Genomic DNA, 20921 nt, shown 5'->3' on the forward strand with positions numbered 1-20921 from the left:
GTCCTAGGGAATTGAACCTGGGTCCTTTGGCTTTGCAGGCAAATACCTTAGCCGCTAAGCCATCCGTCCAGCCCTACTTTGAACTTCTTATCCTCCTGCTTCCACATCCCAACTGTTAAAATTATAAGCATGCACTACCACACCCAGTTTATGCGGTGCTGGGAAGCCAACCCAGGGCTCCTGCATACTAGGCACACACTCTAGTAATTGAGCTGTGTCCCCAGTCCCTAGAAGTAGCTTATTACACATTTTCCACTGCTATCATCAAAATGCCTGAGCTTGGGTAACTTATATAGAAAAGAGATTTACTTAGCTCACAGGTTTGGAGGCCAAAGAGCTCTGGCCGGGACCCTGTGGCTGCTGGCATCATGGTGGGAACATAGAACCATGTGGGAAGACAGGAAACCAGAGATTGGGAAGGATTGGGAAGGTTGTGAGGAGTTTGGATGTTTGGCTCTGTAGACTCAGTCATTTTTTGATTAAACTTCCCACTTGAGCCCCTAGCAGGCAGATTTCTGGCAAGGGGTGGGTGTCACTGAGGTGCAGCCCTAAATTGTGTTTGGGGGCTGATGTGACTTCAGCCCAAAGGTGTGTGGAGCGAGCAGCTTGAACTCCTGTGGTCTGTGCTTACCTGCTGCAGGTGTCTGCTGGGCAGGCTGGTGGCTTCCCTCTTCTTGGATCTATGAAAGGGAGCCGGTCTCCTCTGTCACTGATGGAATGTTCCCTGGATCTGTAAGGCTGAAATAAGCCTGTTCCTCCTATAAGCTGGTCTGGTTGCATGTTTTTCCCAGCAACAAGGAGCTGACTACAACAGAATTGTTACTCTTGTATAAGCCTCCTGGGAGAACTAAGTGGGCTCCCATGAGGTGGCATTAATCTCTTTGGAGTTGCCAGCATCTGAACATTACCACGTTGGGCGTTAAGCTTCCAGTACATGGCCCTTTGGGGACACATCCACACCACAGCAGCAGTACAGAAAGGCTAGCATCAGGCTCCTTGATCCTCGATGTTCCTTAGGGCTGTCTTCCTTTAAGCAAGCTGCCAGTCCCAATGGAGAGTGTGACCTGTCAGGGCTTTCAGACACCCCTCCCACCCAGCGTGATTACATTGTGAACTTACCTGGTACTGGCGTGGAATCTCCTTCCACTCACACGCATTGTGGGTTATCTGGCAGGCCATATGCAAAAGAGGTAGCAAGGAGTGTGGTTGTAACTCTGGTCCTCAAGTCCTTCCTTTCAGGTCTTTATTTCCCAACTGCTTGCATGATTATTAATGTCTTGTTCCCATAATTAATCCCTCATTTCATCATATCCATTCCCATACCAGGCTGACGTTTGCTAGGCCCCCCCCCCCAAAAAAAAGTAGAGATGGAGGAGGAAGGAGAGAATATGACATGTCTACCATCTGGCTAAAGGGTATCAGGAGCTCTTTGAGCTATTTATTTTTATTTATATGAGAGAGAGAGGAAGATAGAGAATGGGCACACCAGGGCCTCCAGCCACTGCAAATGAACTCCAGCTGCATGCACCACCCTGTGCATCTGGCTTACGTGGGTCCTAGAGAGTCGAACCTGGGTCCTTTGGCTTTGCAGGCAAACACCTTAACTGCTAAGCCATTTCTCCAGCCCCAAACTATTTTTATAATACCTCTGTAGGAGTCACATTTTTCTAAATAAAAAAATTTAAAATTCTTCATTGAGTCAATGAGTGCCACTGCTAACCAAAGTGCTTCTATTATCCTTTGGTTTAGATCTTTATTTAGTTGACCAAAAACAGCGAAAGCACTTCTCCTTAGAGCTCAGAGTCATTTTCTAATTACTCATTTTAAGACTTTGGGGAAGTCCAGCTTCATTCACTGGATTTTGAGCCCAAATCTCTTATTCTGGGAGGAAAACAGTTTGTGTCTTTGAGGTGTTACTCTGATGAAAGAGGTTACTATGTTCCGACCTATAAGAACTGAAGGTATAATGCTGCATATCATAGAACCTTTATTATTTTTCCTCTAAATTCTTAGAAACTTACATAACACCCGTGCTCTAGTTATGACATCCTTTATAGACATTTAAAATGAATCTTCATTTATAAATATTTTACATTTGGTCCATAGAACAGATAATCTTACTAAATAATACTGTAATTTTTTTTAAAACAGGCTCTGTATATAGTTTGAATATGTATATATTACATATATTTTTATATAGAGATAGATTTACTTGGTGTTCTTAGAATAAATCCTTATTGCAAAAAAGCATATATGATAATACAATATCTTTTCCCCCTGGGCAAATACTAAAAAAAGAAAAGTTACACATATTCACAGTTCTCACAGTAATTGTACAACACTTAATATTGTGCTCTAAGGTGAGTTTGGATGGAAATCAGTTAGGGGATTTCTTGCCAAACATCTCAGTTAGAATTGCTTACAAACATTAAATATCCTGCATTTATCTTAAAAAGACTTGGTCTCAGTTTCACACCGAAGAACAATGAGAAGGAAGTCTCCTGCCCTTATTCTAAGTGGCTTCACACACAGTGGGGAAGGGACGGGACCATGAGACACAGTGTAGGGGTCTTTCATTGCACACATCGAACTCTAGGGACAGAAACCTATGCATGTTGACCTCAGAGTCAACACTGAGCAGTGAGACCCTTTGGCAGATAGCCTCAAGACAAGCTAGAAGATTGCCTACACGGTATCACATGGGACCCTAAATGCCACACGTGAGGACGAATGTGCATGTGTGTGCATTTCTATGTGTATACGTGTTTTTATTCTCTACAATAATGTGCTTAATACTCTGAGGGTGATATCTTATTGCAAAAAAACCGGTATGCTGGTCACTTCTGGATGAGGATGAGAAGAGATTAAAAAACCCACGGTCACAGTTATTCACCATAGTTATTCAAGGTTAGTCATAATACACAGGTTGTGAGCTATAGAACTACTGAGTTATGGGCATGACGTATGCTTTGCTACATGGGAGCCCGTCCTCCCGTCAGATGAGAAAGGCCGAGCTGCCAAAGTTGTGAGAAACTGCCTCCACCTCTTTCCCCTCAACACCACAGAGCCCAATGCCAGAGAGGGACAAGAGACACTTCCCAAGGAAGCAGGTTAGCCCAAGAAGCACAGCACAGGGGTGGGGCGTGAGGGGCCTCTGTATTAGCCCTCATTTAGTGGGTGGGTAGGGAAGGGGACTCTCAAGAAAGGTGAGGCGGCAGCAGCTGGGAACAGGGTGGCAGTGACAATCTAAAAGGGAAACCTGCGGCTAGCTGGATTGCTGTCGACTCCAGAGAGACCCTTCAGCATGGTTTCCCTGGTGGTGGCTTGTGGCAGCTCAGCGCAGCCACAGATCTTACTTTGGGGAAGGTCCCCAGCGGGTCCTGAGGTCCCTGGAACGGTGACCAAAAGAAATCAGTTGTGCTTGTGGCTTTTTCCCTTCTAGCACGCGGAGCCCCTCTGGCACCAGCTGCTGCTGGGCATGCCACCTGGTGAGGTGGGACAGGTGTACTGAGCTGCCCTGGGGTCTCAGCGTCAAAGGACCCCGTGCATACTATTTCAAGGCGACAGCTCAGGAAACAGCCTTGGAGGTCTCTGGGGGTGGGTCAAAGCTGCCTCGGGAAGGAGAAGTGGAAAGCAGAGCCTGGCTGGCTCCCTGTGAAATGCCCTTGCCCTGGTCCAAAGCTGCCCGTGGCAGTCAAGTTCAAGATAACAGTCACGGTTTCGGCAGTAGGAGAACAGTCAGGAATATGACCAAAGCCGGGAGGGTGTGGCCCCCAGGGGTCACCCTCTCTGGCAGGATAAAAAATGAGCTACAGTGACAGCGACCAATGCTGAGCCACCTGCTCAGTGTTCTGTGAGCCCCAGTGAATGGTGACCACCTCATCGATGGTGGAAGCTCCCCAGGGTCACTGCCCACTGCAGGGCCCACCCAGGGTTGGCCTGTCCCCTGCCTCCCCTCTCTGTGAGGCGGCGATGATGTCTGGAACCACCCCTTGAGGTAGGTGGAGACAGAGGGCATCTTCAGTCTTCAAGGGGGTGTCCTGCAGCCAGGCCGGAGTGCCTGCACTGGGGCAGCGAGCAGCTGCACCCCTAGATGTAGGCCTCCTTGCTGGCTGAGCTGTCAGCCTGGGGCTGCTCAGGGCCGTTCTCCGGACGCACGATGTCTTCACTGGGCTGGATCATGACCTGGAGGCGCTAAGGGGCAGCGGGGAAACAGAAGGGGTGAGGCTGGCCTCGGTGAGGACTGGCCCTTCCCCACGGCCCTGTCTCTGTGCAAGTCCGTTCTGCAGCCTGCTCTCATGACATGCCCAGCTCCGGCCCCATCACTGTGACCCACGTGTCCCCTCCCTCATCCCCACACAGCCAGACCACGTGTCCTCTCACCCGGAGTGGTGCAGCCTCCTGGCCGGGCCTCTAATGCCCTTCGTGCCCTTAGCCATTACCTCAGGTCCACTTTCATCATGGAATTAGGAAGCTGGCCAGATTCCACCCGGCCACTCCTCGAAACCCAACCCAAGGGCTCCCGTGTTTCACCGAGTGAAAGAGCCGTAGTCCGACCGGGACTACACATGGGGACGTGTCACCTCTCAGACTTCAGCATTTTGCCCGGCGCTGCCTGGGCTTCTCCCCTCCAGCCACACTGGCCGCCTCTGCTCTTCACACACCAGACAGGCTCCTGTTCCTCTGCCTGCCACAGCCTTCCTTTTAGAAACTCCACGGCTGGCTGGCTCGGCCTCCTTAGGTTTGGCCTCACCTCATCCCCACAGTCCCCACCTCACCTCCTATCTGTGAATCTCACCTTCCTCCTCTCACCAGTTCCCTCCATGAAGGTGGGCTTCGCTTTGTTGTTGTTTTTTCAAGGTAGGGTCTGGAATTCACTACGGAGTCTCAGGGTGGCCTCGAACTCACGGTGATCCTCCTACCACTGCCTCCCAAGTGCTGGGATTAAAGGCGTGCGCCACCACACCCAGCTTGTTTGTTTTTGTTCATGGCTCTGTCTCCAAGTGCTGACACTGGTGTCGAGCACCTAATAGGTGCTCGGGACATACTTGTCGGGTGGAGAAGCCCCCGCAAGACCTTTGGGCATCCACCTCCTGCATCAACTGCCCCAGCAGTTGGTTCCCTGACCTCAGGAATGCTTTGCTCTTGCCTTCCACTGGGACGCTCCGTGGCTCAAGGCTGCCAGTATGAGCTTGGATTCCTGGTACCTGAGTAAAGCCAGGCAACAAGTGGCACACACATCTGTAATCCCAATGTGCTGATGCCAGTGAGAGGTGGAGACAAGAGTCTCCCAAAGCTTTGTGGGCCAGCTAATCTGGCCTTCCCGGCAGCAAACAACATGAGAGATCCTGTCTTAAATAGGGTGGAGGTAGAGGACCACCAACCTGATGCTGACCTCTGACGCCCCTCCCTCCACACACAATGGCACACACAGCCACACACATACAAATAATCAAAATATCTAAAACTCATTGCACAAAATTGTCTTCAGGTTACACAAATAGGTGAATTTGAAACGTAAGTGAATTTTATGCTTGGACTTGGGTCCCATTTTGGAGATAGCTCACAATGTACATGCAAAAGCTCCCAAGTCTGGGCTGGAGAGACGGCTTAGTGGTTAAGGCACTTGCCAGCAAAGCCAAAGGATCCCGGTTCGACTCTCTAGGACCCACACAAACCAGATGCACAGGGGAGTACATGCATCTGAAGTTTGTTTGCAGTGGCTGGAGGCCCTGGTGTGCCCATTCTCTCTCTCTCTCTCTTTCTCTGCCTCTTTCTCCCAAATAAATAAATCATATATATATATATATATATATATATATATATATATATGTATATATTTAAAAGTTCCCAAGTCTGAAAGCATCTGAAACAGTCTTGGGTCCTGTGGTAGTTTGAGTTGATGGCCCCCAATATAGTGTTTTATTAGCTTGTAGTTTGTATCTGTAGCCACCTGGCTGGAGGCAGTCATTGGGTAGATTTTAAGGTGTGGTGGTGGGTTTGACATTTCAATCTAAAGATATACAGAGTGTGCCTGGCTGGAGTTCCTGAAGTGTGCTGTGCTGTGTGGCTTTAGGCTTTTAGGCTTGTGCCCCCTGACCCTTCTCTGTCTGCTTGGACCTGTGAAGGTAGGTCAGCTTCTTCTGCCATTCTAGAACTTCCCCTGAATCTGTAACCTTCAAATAAATCCCTTCCTCCCTAACTGTGCCTGGTCTGACAGTTCATCTCAGCGAACCTGAAGCTGTCTGCCACAGATCCCAAGCATCCGAGATGAGAGAGGCTTGCCCTGTACGTGAGTGGGCAAGCATGTCTCTCTTCCCATCTGAAACCATGCTTTCTCTGGACCATGCCCAAGTGAGATCTACAGTGAGCCCTCCACAAACAGATGCCACTCTCATCCTCTTTTAACCCCAGAAGGCTCCTTACAGCCCTCAGAACAAAGCCTAATGTTCTTGTCCTGAGTTTCATCTCATCTGACCTCCACCATCCCCATCCTTCATTCCCTGGTCCCTTCCTCCTTTCCAAAGGCTGTTTTGACCCCTGGACATTTGCACAGGCGTCTCACCCTCCTCTTCCCTCCTCTTCCTGGGAACCATTTCATTCTATAATTGGGTCGATTAATTTTGTTAACCTGATGGGATTGTGATGGCAATAGAAACCTCTGGACCTATTTGTGAGGTGTTTCTAGATTGAGTTAACCGAGGTGGGAGGACCCACCTTAATGATGGGTAACACCGCACTGTATGAAAAGAAGACAGCGAGCTGAGCACCCGCATCCATCCCTCTCTGCTTCCTGACTGAGGACGTGATGTGACCAGCCACACCTGGCTCCTGCCATCTTGTTTTCCCCCACCACGATGGACAGCGCATATCCTCAAACTCTGAGCCAAAACAAACTCTTCTTTAAGTTGTCTTTATCAAACACTTTCTTTTTTTTGTCATAGCCACGAGTAACGTAATACCACCACTAAGTGCGGCTCCTCTTCAGGACTCTCCTCAGCGGTCCCCTCTTCTGGGAGGCCTGTCCCAATCCCCCTTCACCCAGACGCTATTTGTTCCCATCTCCCTGGCTTGCCCCAATGGGACACTCCGTCATTCCAATGGCACTGGCTGCTCAGCTCTGTGTCCCCTCATCCAGACCCTAAGCTCCACGGGAGGCAAGGAGGGGCTTACCTGCTTCAGCGAGCCCTTTAGGGTGAGGAACATATAGGCCATGTAGCCAGGGATGAGCACCATGGAGGACAGAGCCATGAGCCAACCCACGCCCTGGCCCCACTTGGGGAAAACGTAGCTTCCCATGGTGAGAGGCGTCATCTGCACGGCGCTGAAGAGAAACACGCCCTGGGAAAGGAAGAGGAGGGTCCATCAGTCACCTTGGCTGAACCAAGCGAGGCCTCATCCCCGCCCAAGCAGACCATCCCAAGACACAGCAGGGTACCACCACCCTGCAGGCAAGGCCTCTCTGCTGGCGCTGGTGCATGGCAGGAGAGTCTGGTCCCTTGAGGAGAGCAGGAAAGGAGGACTCTGCTTGCTGTTTAACCAGAGTGGCAAGCAGAGTGTCCTCCTCAGGCGGCCATGGCCTTGCAACAGGACAAGACACAGGGCAGGGGTCCAGCTCAAACTGCAAGGTCCTGGGGTGGTGCTGCCCGTCTCTCCTTGCCAGATCTCAGGCTCTTTCTCAGGGGAGGGACTGAGACTTGCTGAAGACAAGAGGCATCCGTGTGCCGGAAACCTGGACTCCTGGATCAGGCTCCCCGGCTCCCTCAGCGGTGGGGTGGGATAGGCATGCCTGTCTGGCTGACCATGAGAGGATGGTTTCACAGGTCTATACCCAAGCAGGCCTCCAGGCAGATGCAAGTCAACAGCAGATACAAGAGTGTTACTGGCGGGGGTGGGGGTCTGTGCTGGAGAGATTGCTTAGTGGTTAAATGTTTGCCTGTGAAGCCTAAGGACCCTGGTTCAAGGCTGGACTCCCCAGGACCCACGTAAGACAGATGCACAAGGGGGCACACACATCTGGAGTTCGTTTGCAGAGGCTGGAAGCCCTGGCACGCCCATTCCCTCTCTCTCTCTCTGTTGCTCTCAAATAAATTTTAAAAATGTGTTACTGTTACAAGGGTCCTTAGGCCTCTTGCCTGCCTTTGTCCTCAGCAATTTCTCCCGGGAGCTGAGCTGTCTTGTGTCCAACTATCCTCGTCCCAGAGGCTTCCAGAGCCTTGTGCTTACCGCCACGATGATGGGCGTGAAGAATGACCAGCATAGCTTCCACCAGATGCAGGGCCTGGAGCCGACCATCTCCTGGATGTTGTCATAGAACCGGTTGACACCTGTTATGTTGAAGCAAGAACAGGAGGGAGAGATGAGCTGTGGGGACCTCAGTGTCACTGTGAGCAAGGGTGCCACCACACCAGTGTCCTTGTGTCCCTGTCTGTGATATGGATGAATGCTTTGGTTGCTGAAGGGTTTTCCTACAGCCAAGCTCCCACAGGCACCTGCGAGAGGCTACTTTACAAGATGTGCCTGCCCAGTGCCCCTCCCCACGGTCATCCAAGCTATGCCTTCAGGGGCTTTGCTGCGAGGGGACATTTCCCTGGATGGTCTGACTGTGAGGAACTGGGGGTAGATGACAAATCTGGTAAAGCAATAATAATTATTATAACTGTAACAATTTAAAGGAGGGAGTAAGGAGATGGATAGCCCGGTAGCTAAAGGTCACCCATGTTCAGTTCCCCAGCACCCACATAAGGCCAGGCAAGTCGTGTGTCTTTAATTAAACTGTGCCTACAGCAATGGGAGGCAGAGGCAGGAAACTACAAGCTCTCAGACTACAGAGACTGGCACATGCCCTGTGCAGGGACAAAAACAAGGAAGACCTCATTTCCTCAGACCTCTGCTCATGTGCTGTGGCACAGTACCCACACTCTCACCCACATCACGTCCATCCATCCATCCCTATACATGAATGTGCACACATATGTGTATATATGTGTGTGTATGTGTATAGATATTTATGTGTATGTATGTACATACAAAAATATTAATAAAATGGAGTCCCCCCCACATCCTACAGGGCATCTCCAAGCTCAGCAAGGAGCACAGCTGGTCACTGCTCTATTGGCAGAAAGTCACTGAGCAATAAGGGTCATGCTGGTGAGAACTGCTAGGAGGGAGGAAGGGAAAATGATGGGGTGGTGGTGGTGACCTCTAGGTGTAGCATGAGCTATACAGACTGTCCTTGCTTCCTGAACATTCCATCTTGCTGTGACATGCAGGCATTCAGGAGAAAGTAAGATGGGGAACTTGGGCCCCCTAAGAAACAAGATTGACATTTTGTTTGTGGTTTGAATGAAATGCCTGTGCCCTCCCCCCATAGGCTCATGTGTTCTGAATACCTGGCCCCCAGCTGGCGGCAGTTTGGGAGGTGGACACTTGCTGGGGGAGGTGCGTCACTGGGAGGTGGACCTTAGGATTTATTAGTCCAGCCCTACTGGGAGCTCATAGTTCAGCTCACTCTTGCTGCTTCCCCCCGTTAGTATGTGGAGATGGGAGCCAGCTTCCCACGTGTGCTCTGCCTTCCCTGCCCCAGTGAAGCTTCTCCTTGAACCTGCAAGCTGGATAGACCCTTTTCTCCCACTGGCTGTTTGTAGTCGGGTGTTTTGTTCCAGCAATGAGGAGGTGTGGCAGTTTGAATAGATGGCCCCCAACATATCCAATGTCTTATTAGTTTGTAGTTTGCGTCTGCAGCCACCTGGCTGGAGGCGGTGTCACTGGGTGGATCTTCAGGTGTGGTGGTAAGTTCAAAATTCCAGTCTAAAGATAGGCAAAGTGTGCTGTGTTGTGTGGTTTTTGGCTTTTAGGCTTGTGCTTCTTTCTCTCTGCTTGGTCCTGTGAAAGTAGGCCAGCTTCTTCTGCCATTATGGAACTTCCCCTGGATCTGTAAGCTTCAATAAATATCCCTTCCTCCATAACTCTGCCTGGTCTGGAAGTTTATCTCAGCAAACCTGAAGCCGTCTGCTACAGAAGGTAACTAAGTCAACTATGGTCCATACTTGTCATGACAGCCTTGCTGGCATCAAACACTTAGCTTGAAAGCTGTTTCCAGTCTCTGGGTTTCTAATTTCCAGATAAAAATTTCAGGGCTGGAGAGATGGCTTACTGCTCAAGGTACCTGCCTGTGAAGCCTAAGGACCTAGGTTCAACTCCCCAAACCCATGTAAGCCAGATACATATGGTGGCGCATACATCTGGAGTTCATCTGCAGTGGCAGGAGACCCTGATGTGCCCATTCTCTCTCTTCCTCTCTCTCTTTCTCAAAAAATAAGTGAAAAAGATAAATTAAAATAATATTAAAAAAATTTCAAACCGACTTTTTGTTTAACCCCCAATTTTATGAAGACATTCTGGCTGCTATTTTAAGTGAATGTACGCAATCTTCTGGAATCGCTTCTAAATGGAGGAACTGCCTGTGTTCAGTAAGCCCATGGAATTATAAAGACAAAATCAATTTGTGTAGGGACAGGGCTTGGTATTCAAGTTATAGTTAATGAATGGTGACTGAAGAAGGGGATGTGAATGAAAGGATGGATGGATGAACAAGTCGAGGAAGGGGCGGGTGACACTCACCATAAAACCAGGAGATGGAGACACACTCAAAGAAGACGAGGAACAGCAGGCTCATGCCGCTGGCTGAGTAGTAATCAAACAGCTTGAAGACGTAAATGCCCCCCTGAAGGAGGAAACGAGGGTGAGTGCAGATCCATGCCGCACCCCACTCCCAGAGCATTCACCCGGAGAGCCGGAAGAGGCTGGGCCTAAGCTACATTGCAGCAGAAAGCTTGCGGGGTACAGGAAGCACACGGAGGGCCTTGTGAGCACGTGTGGCTGTTCTAGGGGGACTGGGAAGAAAATGTCCATGTGGCAGAGGGAGACCTGTTTCCAGCAGAGCTAGGGAGCACCACAGCCGTAATTCACCACCTCCACGCACTAGGGAGCACCACAGCCGTAATTCACCACCTCCACGCACTAGGGAGCACCACAGCTGTAATTCACCACCTCCACGCACTAGGGAGCACCACAGCCGTATTTCACCACCTCCACGCACTAGGGAGCGCCACAGCCATAATTCACCACCTCCACGCACTAGGGAGCACCACAGCCGTATTTCACCACCTCCACGCACTAGGGAGCACCACAGAGCACCACAGCCGTATTTCACCACCTCCACGCACGAGGGAGCACCACAGCCGTATTTCACCACCTCCACGCACTAGGGAGCACCCCAGCCGTATTTCACCACCTCCACGCACGAGGGAGCACCACAGCCGTATTTCACCACCTCCACGCACTAGGGAGCACCACAGCCGTAATTCACCACCTCCACGCACTAGGGAGCACCACAGCCGTATTTCACCACCTCCACGCACTAGGGAGCACCACAGCCGTATTTCACCACCTCCACGCACTAGGGAGCACCACAGCCGTAATTCACCACCTCCACGCACTAGGGAGCACCACAGCCGTAATTCACCACCTCCACGCACTAGGGAGCACCACAGCCGTAATTCACCACCTCCACGCACTAGGGAGCACCACAGCCGTAATTCACCACCTCCACGCACTAGGGAGCACCACAGCCATAATTCACCACCTCCACGCACTAGGGAGCACCACAGCCGTAATTCACCACCTCCACGCACTAGGGAGCACCACAGCCGTAATTCACCACCTCCATGCATTAGGGAGCACCACAGCCGTAATTCACCACTTCCACGCCTCTTTCCTGCCTAACACCTTCCCAACCTGACCTATAAGGCAGCAGCTTAGCACATGAATATGCGGAGAAACCTATGCAAATCTAATCTATTTCAAATGTCAAAAAGGTTTGGCTCTGCACGGCCCCCACCCCTCTCATTCTCTTGCCTTTTTTTTCCCCCCTGTTTCTCAAGGTCCTCAAACCCATTCCCACCACAAGGCCTTTGCACTTGCTGTCTTCTAGATCCTCCTCCTCTGGCTGGTTCTTCCTTGTCATTTAAGCCTCATCACAATTGTCACTTCCTGAGAGAGGTCATCCCTAACTATGTACTGAGGGGCACAGCAATGAAAGGATGCTTCGGGCAACACTCGTGTCAAAGGCCTGACGCCAGCCGGATTCCCAACTTGACTTGATTCATTTCTGGTAGCCTATGCCAACAGGCGCTGTCGCCCTCTGCTGCTGGTGCGTAGTCTCTAGCATGGCTCTGTGTTTTCTAGCTTCACGTGCATGTCTTCTTCAGCTGGGATGGCACAGACCTCACAGCCGTGTGCCTCCCCGGTGAGGGAGGAAGGTGGGCTAGGCCAGGGCTTGGGAAAGGATGCCAAGGTCCGGGAGGCTTTGAGTCATGGACATGAACAAGTCCCCTGGTGTGAGAAGGTGTGCCACACCTGGGGCAGTCCTGGGGCGTGGCAGAGGCCAGGCTGTGCCTACCTGGGTGATGTTAGAGAGGCCGATCAGGTAGGACACAACACACACTGCAGCGATGAAGAGTTCCCGGCGGTTGCGCAGGAGTCTGGGATACTCATCCACCAGCGCGGTAATGAAACCCTCCACTGTGCAGAACTTGGGTTGGGGCGGGGAGGGCGGTGGCAGGGACAGGAGTCAGCCCCTTGCGGCAGCCCCAGCACTCACCCACCCACCCAAAGCCTGGCTCTGCAGGGAAAACCAGGAGGCCCCGTGGCATCAAGGCAGCAGAGCAAGCCAGCCTGGGATCTAGTGGGATCCAGGCGGAGGGGGTGGGGTGGGGGGTGCCAGTCCTCCACTGCGCTGGGAGCTCACCTGGCTGTCTATGCCCAGCATTAGCAGCATGGAGAAAAAGAGGATGGCCCAGAGTGGAGAGATGGGCAGCTGCGTCACTGCCTCGGGGTACGCCAGGAATGCCAGTCCAGGGCCTGGGGTGGCCAGAGCAAAAAAAGAAAGAAAAAATAAGTCAAAGGGCTGAATGTTACCAGCAGCCCTGCGCCATCACCGCTGGCTGATCTTCACTGTGCTTTCCAGTGATCCCGTGTGTGCCCGCTGACAGCCCTTAGGAAACAGAGCAAGGGTCCACAGGCAGATGGCAGGACAGGGCTGTGGCCAGTGAGGAAACCCAGGGGACTGGTCAGCAGAAGGGCCATTGCAGGTGATGTGGAGACCAGGTGGAGAAGATGCGCTGAAACTGGTGGGTTTGCTTTGGAGAGAGGGTGAGAGGCCGGTGTGGAAGGAAGTTGAGGCATCTGGCCTGCTCTGAATGGCTGAGCCCTCCCCAAGTGGGGACCACAGTCTTTTCTGAGACATGGGGGTCTGAGGGCTCCTGGATGGAATGTCTTAAGAATTCAGGGGAAGCCCTGAGTGAGAAGGAAGGAGCCCATAACTTCCCTGGGTGCGGCTGCTCTTGGAAGTGCACCCCAGCAGAAGTGACAGGAGGATTCAAGGTGAAGAAAGTGGGGGTCTGTCCTTTGGGGGGAGACCAGAACCTCAAGAAAAGTTTCCTTCTCACATGACCAACCTAGCTCTGTCAGGAATAATTCTCGCCACTTCCCTGCATGCATTTGGAGCCTCTCCTGCCTACAGCCCACTGGTTGAGTGAGGGGGGGGGGGCAGAGGCCCTTTCTGGGTCTGTGGCACCAGTGGCTTCATGAGGAGCAGAGCATGGTGGAAATGATCCAGGAGCTAGGATGAAAGCAAGTGGCCATGGGTGACCATGTCCCAGCGGGACCCGTGTGGGTGCTCCTTGTGAGCATTCAGAGCTGGCCCACCCTTCCTGGAGCCTGGGCCCTCGCTGTGGGGGTGCTGACCTGAGGCCGCCACATCGGCAATGGACCTCTTGGTGACGTGGGCCATGAAACCCACGATGGAAAAGATGACGAATCCCGCGAACATGCTGGTGCAGGAGTTGATGCAGCAGACGATGATGGAGTCCCTGCAGACAGAGAGGAGGCCCCGGGCAGGGTCAAGGAGAGTAACCCCCTGGGCACTGGCCACCAATGGACAGGAGGAGGATTCCTTGGAGTGGGGCTGTCTTGTTGGGGTTCCCAAAAGTTCCCCAGGAGAAGCCAGTAGGGTGGGGTGGGGCAGGAGCAGGCTCTACTGTGAGCAAGAAGGGACTTAACAGATGAAAAAAGCCAGGGGATGTGACTACAGTGATGAGGGGGTGGTTTGGGCGGGGAAGATGGAAAATGGCCTCAGATAAAGGAGCCAGAAGGCATGTCCAGAAGGATATGTCCTCCAGGACTTGACCAAGGAGGGTGATACAGAGGCGCGTGGTCTCAGGATGTCTCCCCAAGAGGGAATGGTTTTGGGGGTGTGGCTATGGAAGACGTGGCCAGGAAGGGTGCCTTCTCACACCTGTACACGTTGTTGTGGAAAGAGTTGTAACTTCCGAGGGCGATCAGGGAGCCCAGGCCCAGCCCATAGGAGAAGAAGATCTGCGTGGCTGCGTCCAGCCACACCTGCGGGCAGAGGATCAAAAAGGGTCAAGTTCAGCCGTGTCGCCATGGCCTCAGTCACCAGGGCCTTCCTCAGGGGTCACCAGCTCCACTAGACAACCCCGGCAGGTGGGTACCTCACAGGGGTGCAGCAAATTGTCCTACAGCGAGTACACCATTGCTCAGTCTACACCTGCCCTCACCTTGGGGCGTGCCCCAGGGACCCGGTGGGGCCAGTGCCCAGGACTGAGGGTGCTCACCTCGGAGTCAGACAGCTTGCGGAAGTTGGGCGTGATGTAGAAGAGGATGCCTTCCCTGGCCCCGGGCAGCGTCACTCCACGGAAGAACAAGATGATGAGCATGACGTAGGGGTACGTGGCGGAGAAGTAGACCACCTGCGAGGAAGGCGGTGACCATGCAGACGCGTGTACTGCCCAGGCTTCCGCCACAGCCTAACAGTACCCGCCACGCTGTGCTGGGGTCTGCTCTTCCTTCAGGAAGCCCCTCATTCCCAGACTGTGCATCTTGGCCACCTTTCTGAAGCCCTTCTTTTTTATTTATTTATTTATTTATTTTTGACAGCAACTGACAGAGAGAAAGAGGCAGATAGAGAGAGAGACAGAGAGAGAGAGAGAAAATGGGCGCACCAGGGCCTCCAGACACTGCAAATGAACTCCAGACACATGCGCCCCCTTGTGCATCTGGCTAATGTGGGTCCTGGGGAATCGAGCCTTGAACTGTGGTCCTTAGGCTTCACAGGCAAGCACTTAACCACTAAACCATCGCTGCAGCCCTGAAGCCCTTCTTGGTGCCTGCATCCCCACTCCCCTGACTCCTATCTTAAAAATACACACACACACACACACACACACACACACACACACACAATTTATTTGAGATAGAGAGAGAGAGACATAGAAAGAGAGAGAATGGGCGCACCAGGGCCAAACAAAATCCAGATGCATGTGCCCCCTTGTGCATCAGGCTTATATGAGTCTTGAAGAAATGAATGTGGATCCTTTGGCTTTGCAGGCAAATGCCTTAACCACTAAGCCATCTCTCCAGCCCCAATCCTAACTTTTTTTTTTTTTTTTACCTACTCCTCCTCTTCATCTTCTCTCTCACTTTTTGAAATAGTGTCTCTCCTTGTAGTCTGGGCTGGCCCAGAACTCACTATATATGCCAGGCTGGCCTTGGCCTTGAAATGATCTTTCAGCCTCAGCTTCCTGGGTGTTTGGATTACAGGCATAAGCCACCCTACTCAACTTAAATTTTAAAAAATAATCTATCTTATTTAAATAACACATGTTGTTCCAGGAAAATCTTAAATTACATATGAACACACACGCGTGCGTGCATGGTCCTGTTCGCAGCCCTTAAAAGTTAAAGGAGGGCGGCTGGAAAAATGGCTGATCAGTTAAGGTGCTGGTCTGGGGTTCATTTACAGTAGCTAGAGAGGTCCTAGCCTCCCTTTCCCTCTCTGTCTTTCTCTTTCTCTCTCTCTCTCTCTCTCTGATTGCAAATAAATAAAAAAATATTTAAAAATCCAGTTACAGGAGGGACAGGGCTTATGCTGCTCGAATTGTGGTTCTCCAACACTGAGGATGGTCCATAGCTTCCAGGAGACACTCAATACATGTCTCACAATGTGGCATTTTGGCATGAGACTCTTGTGCATGTCTGACCACATGTTCTTGCAAAAGGAGATTCAAATCATTCAGCTTCTTTTCACTTAACACGTGTGAGGCTGAAAACGCCCATGTGAGATTCAGTCTTGCCTCTCTTCCGTTTCCTCCACCCCGCTTCCCTGTCTCATGACCACCATGACCTTAACCCTACAAGGTGTTGGCTGGGGAGGTTTGGGCCCTGCCTGCTGCTATCCAGCTTAATGGGACTCTAAACATGGCATTGAATCCATCTGTATACAAATCTTTATCTACAAAAGTATTATAACATTTTTAGGGAAACTTTCTCATCGTACAAGTTATTGCATCAAAAGGCATTAACTTCTCCCAGGCTTTTGACCCATGTCACCTCAGTGTCTCCTAGAAATGGAACTGCATCCAGCAATCCACAGTGGCTGCTGCACTGAGTACAATAATGTGCTGGCTCTAGGAGGGTGGCTCAGTAAGTAAGAGCACTTGACATGCAAGCATAAGGGCCCGAGACAGCCTGAGTTTGATCCCCAATCCCCATGTAACCAGCCAGACATGACCTTGAATGCCTGGAACCCCAGTCCTGTGGGAAGTGGAGACCAGAGAATTGGTGGGGTTCACTGGTCAGCCAGTCTGACTGAAAATGGCAGGTCTGAGTTCAGAGAGTCTGTCTCGGGGAAAAAAACATGGAAGAGTGATAAAGGATGAATGTGTTCTCCTCCAGCTTCTGCACATGTGTGCATGGGGCATGCACATCTGCACACCTATGTACACACACACACACACACACACACACACACACCAAAAATGTGTTAAGGCAGGGCTGGAGAGATGGCTTAGCAGTTAAGGTATGGAGCCTATGGACCCATGTTCAACTCCCCAGATCCCACGTAAGCCAGTTGCACAAAGTCCCACATGTGCAAGTTCACGCATGCACACCACAAGGTGGTGCGTGTGTCTGGACTTTGACTGCAGTGGCTGGAGGCCCTGGAACGCCAATTCTCTCTCTCTCTCATTAAATAAATGAATAGATACATAAATGTGTCAAAGCAAATATTTACCATAATTCATCCAAACTAGTTCTTTGTCTTTGAAAGTTTCAAATCAAGAGAAACATGCCTCTTTCAAATAATCAGGACTGTATTATACTGATTAAGAAAGAGTAAGCCTATAAGCTGAGAAAAGTCATCTTTTGGGGTCAAATTGACCATTGGAAGACAGATGTGCTAAAATGCACTTCTTTTTATGCTTATGTGTGTGTTCAGGTGTGCAGGTTACACACGTGCTTGTGCATGCAAGTGTGCACGATTTCAGGCCAGAGGACACTGGAAGAATCTGATAACAAGGAAGGTGCACTTTTCCCCTTCCCAAAGCTTGCAGGCGAGGGGCCTGGGTCTGCACGCCTCTGGTGTCCTTCGACCTCCCGATGTTGGAAAGCGTTGTCACGCTGGCATGGGAGCTGAGGACCCGTGCGTCCTGAGCGCACAGGCTGTGCTGGAGTGGGTTTGTCAGCGCCCAGCTGGGTGTGGAACTGGTTCTGTTTCTCTTTGTCTCTCTGGGAACTCCTCAGCACTGTGGCCTTCTTCTCTCTTACCCCTTCTCTACTCATGACTTGTCGTGAGACCTTAGGCAGCCAGGCTTCCTGTTCCCTTTTAGGCCAAGGCCAAGATGTCACTTAGTTTGGTCCCTAATCTCTTCAATGGCTACTGAGGCTGACTTGAAATCAGCTGGCTGCTCCCAGCTTTTATCAGTCAGCTTCCAGATGTGTCCAGACTGGATGCCAGTTTGGCACCTATCCACATTTTCCATAAGAGGAACAAAATTCATAAGTCCCCTTGCCAGGTGCCAGGGATTTTTCACATCACCAGCTTCCATGAGCCTCATAATATGCTGGTAGATGCACATTGTTTTTCAGAGGAGGAAACTGAGTTTCAGAGAGGCACGGTGACATGCCTGAGGTGTCAGAGCCAGCCACGATCTGAACTTGGGCCCATTTCTCTAACCATCCGTTCCTCCATCTGTGAGGTGGGACAAAAGGCCAGCGTCTCTGGTGTTCTGCAGAACACGCAGTGGTGCAGAACAGGTTGTCAGGGAAAGCTGGTTGAGCGGCACTTGCGTGACTCCTGCCCTTATCTGGTGATGACTCTGGGGGTCCAGTGGTATCCCCCGGATCTGAGAGCCTGGCACTGGCTTGCACATCCACCCTCCTTTCCTGTGGTCTCGCAGCTACTCCTCAACACATTTCCCACTTCACAGGAAAAATAAAAATAAAAACAACTGAGGCACCAATAACTGAAGTGACCTGCTTAATTCAAGGTTGGATGGAAGGCACAGGTCCTGGCCCAGGGCAACCTCCAGCCTTGCCCAGCCCCAATCCCACTGTGCACACACATCTCTACCTTTCCAGTCCAGCCAACACCTTTCCAGATACAGAAGTACACCAGGATCCAGGCGATGGCCAGCGTGATGGCCAGTGGCCAGCGGATCTGCCCTGGCTTGTCCAGCCCATCCGTCATCTGATGCATGTTGCGCCTGGGGATGGAGGATGAAGAAAAGAGTCACACAGGGCAGGTGGGAAGTGAGTGACCAGTGATGCACAGGACGTGGGCACAGATCATACCCTCTCCTAGGATCTTGCTGACACCATGGTCCCGTGGTTTTCATGAGGACCATGAAGTCCATGTAACAATACAGTCTTCAGAAGGGTTCAAGGGCAACAGGACCCACCAGTGTCTTGGATCAGCCCCCACAACTGCTCTCCCTTGGTGAACCCCTTCGCCTTTGCTCTGCCCTAACCAACCCCAGGCATCCTTGTCAGCCTCAGGTCTGATATTTCCCACCTAAAATCCCGCAATCATAGTGCCCTCCTATGCTGAGGCCGGTGGGGGTGGGGGGCTAACACCCTGGAGGGCTCCCAAGGCCCATAGCTGATCCCCGCCTTCTCCACAGTCCCTCGAGCCCTCCAGTCTGAACCACTGGCGTCATCTCTGTAGCTGGCTGCCTCACCTTCAGGCACACTCATGTTCTCCCCCACCTGCCTTCCCCACTCCAGCTTAGGAAGCAGCTGCCTCCTTCTATAGGCTGGTCCACAAGTACAGGCCACTGGCTCTGCTACCACCTGTTAGCATGTCCAGATCTCTGATTACACTGGCACGTGGTAGATGTTCAGGGACACTGGGATATGAACACGGAATGCTGAGCCAGAACCTAAGAGGTGAGCTGCATGTGGAGAAGCAGCAGCAGCAGCAGCCTAGCAGGGCTGGATTTGGGTGTGATTTACAAGGAAAGTACCCAGGTTAAGGATGTGGCAAGATAGACCAGTTCTCATTTGTTCTGATACTTCCCATGAACAGGTTTGCCTGGGAACTTAGCCATAGGAATCCGGAACCTGCCAGGCCTTTCCCAGCTGCTCATAATCAACACATATTTCATGCCGAAACGATTTGGGGCTCATGTCTCCACTTGGTCAAGTAATCAGGGCTCCCCACACTTGGCATCTATGAGACTCTCACTGAAGATGAGGTCAGCATGGCCTGCACGGTGGGGTGTGTATGCATGTGAGTGTGTGCTTGTGCTAAATGACCGGGTTTGTAAGTGCAGTCACCCTCAGTATTGTCCTTGTCCTTGAGCATGCCCAGCTGAGTAGGTACTCAGAAACATTCTACTGATGTTATATATTCGCACAGGACCCAAGCATGTCTTCTTGTGTATTCTGAGTTGCCGTTAGGTCATATGGAAACCTAATGTGGCACACAGGCTAAGGAAGAAGCTGTCCTGCTGTATGCCTTAGGGGATATGACAAGGAAATGGTCTGTAAGTGTTTAGCACAGACGCAGTGTTTTCTAGACCGTGCACTCTGCATGCTTTCAGTGTGTGCAGAAGCCATGCGCTCTGGACGTTTTCAGTGTGTGCAGAAGCCGTGTGCTCCATACATTTTCAGTGTGTGCAAAAGCCATGCACGCCGGACATTTTCAGTGTGTGCAGAAGCTGTGCGCTCTGGACGTTTTCTGTGTGTGCAGAGGTCATGCAGTCTGGACGTTATCACTGTGTGCATAAGCCGTGCACTCTAGACGTTTTCAGTGTGTGCAGAAGCCTTGTGCTCCGTACATTTTCTGTGTGTGTAGAAGCTGTGCTGTCTGGTTGTTTTCAGTGTGTGCAGAAGCAATGCTTTCTAGACATTTCCAGTGTGTGAAGAAGCCGTGCACTCTGGACGTTTTCACTGTGTGCAGAATCCGTGGGCTCTGGACGTTTTCAGTGTGTGGAGAAGCAATGAGTTCTAGACGTTTCCAGTGTGTGCCGAAGCCGTGCACTCCGGACACTTTCAGTGTGTGCAGAAGCAATGCATTCTAGACATTTCCAGTGTGTGAAGCAGCCGTGCATTCTGGACGTTTTCACTGCATGCAGAAGCCGTGCACTCTGGACATTTTCACTGTGTGCAGAAGCAATGAGTTCTAGACGTTTCCAGCATGTGCAGAAGCCATGCATTCTGGAAGCTTTCAGTGCGTGCAGAAGCCATGCACTCCAGACGTTTTCAGTGTGTGCAGAAGCCATGCACTCTGGACATTTTCTGTGTATGCAGAAACTGCGCTCTGGATGTTTTCAGTGTGCGCAGGAGCCATGTGCTCTGCACGTTTTCAGTGTGTACAGGAGCCATGCGCTGCGGATGTTTTCAGTGTGTGCAGAAGCCGTGCACTCTGGACGTTTCCAGTGTGTGCAGGAGCGTGCGCTCCGGACATTTTTAGTGTGTGCAGAAGCCGTGTGCTCCAGACATTTCCAGTGTTGTGCAGAAGCCATGCACTACAGACATTTTCAGTGTGTGCAGAAGCC

The 20921-nt window shown here is 51.4% G+C and overlaps 1 protein-coding gene across 1 annotated transcript in view; it reads right to left on the reverse strand.

The window, feature by feature from the left end:
- Positions 1 to 1967: 1967 nt before the first annotated feature.
- The window catches only part of Slc6a1 (solute carrier family 6 member 1), a 44255-nt gene continuing 25301 nt past the window's right edge, over positions 1968 to 20921 (reverse strand). The window contains exons 7-16 of the mRNA XM_004651600.2: positions 18494 to 18626; positions 14700 to 14834; positions 14360 to 14463; positions 13810 to 13934; positions 12812 to 12924; positions 12464 to 12595; positions 10624 to 10726; positions 8227 to 8327; positions 7174 to 7341; positions 1968 to 4194 (exon numbers count right to left, since the gene is read on the reverse strand). Of these exons, the coding sequence (XP_004651657.1) occupies positions 4090 to 4194; positions 7174 to 7341; positions 8227 to 8327; positions 10624 to 10726; positions 12464 to 12595; positions 12812 to 12924; positions 13810 to 13934; positions 14360 to 14463; positions 14700 to 14834; positions 18494 to 18626 (1219 nt within the window). The 3' untranslated portion in view covers positions 1968 to 4089. The remainder of the gene's footprint in view (positions 4195 to 7173; positions 7342 to 8226; positions 8328 to 10623; positions 10727 to 12463; positions 12596 to 12811; positions 12925 to 13809; positions 13935 to 14359; positions 14464 to 14699; positions 14835 to 18493; positions 18627 to 20921) is intronic.

The sequence above is a fragment of the Jaculus jaculus genome, chromosome 14 (genome assembly GCF_020740685.1).
Source record: "Jaculus jaculus isolate mJacJac1 chromosome 14, mJacJac1.mat.Y.cur, whole genome shotgun sequence".
Taxonomy (NCBI): Eukaryota; Metazoa; Chordata; class Mammalia; order Rodentia; family Dipodidae; genus Jaculus; species Jaculus jaculus.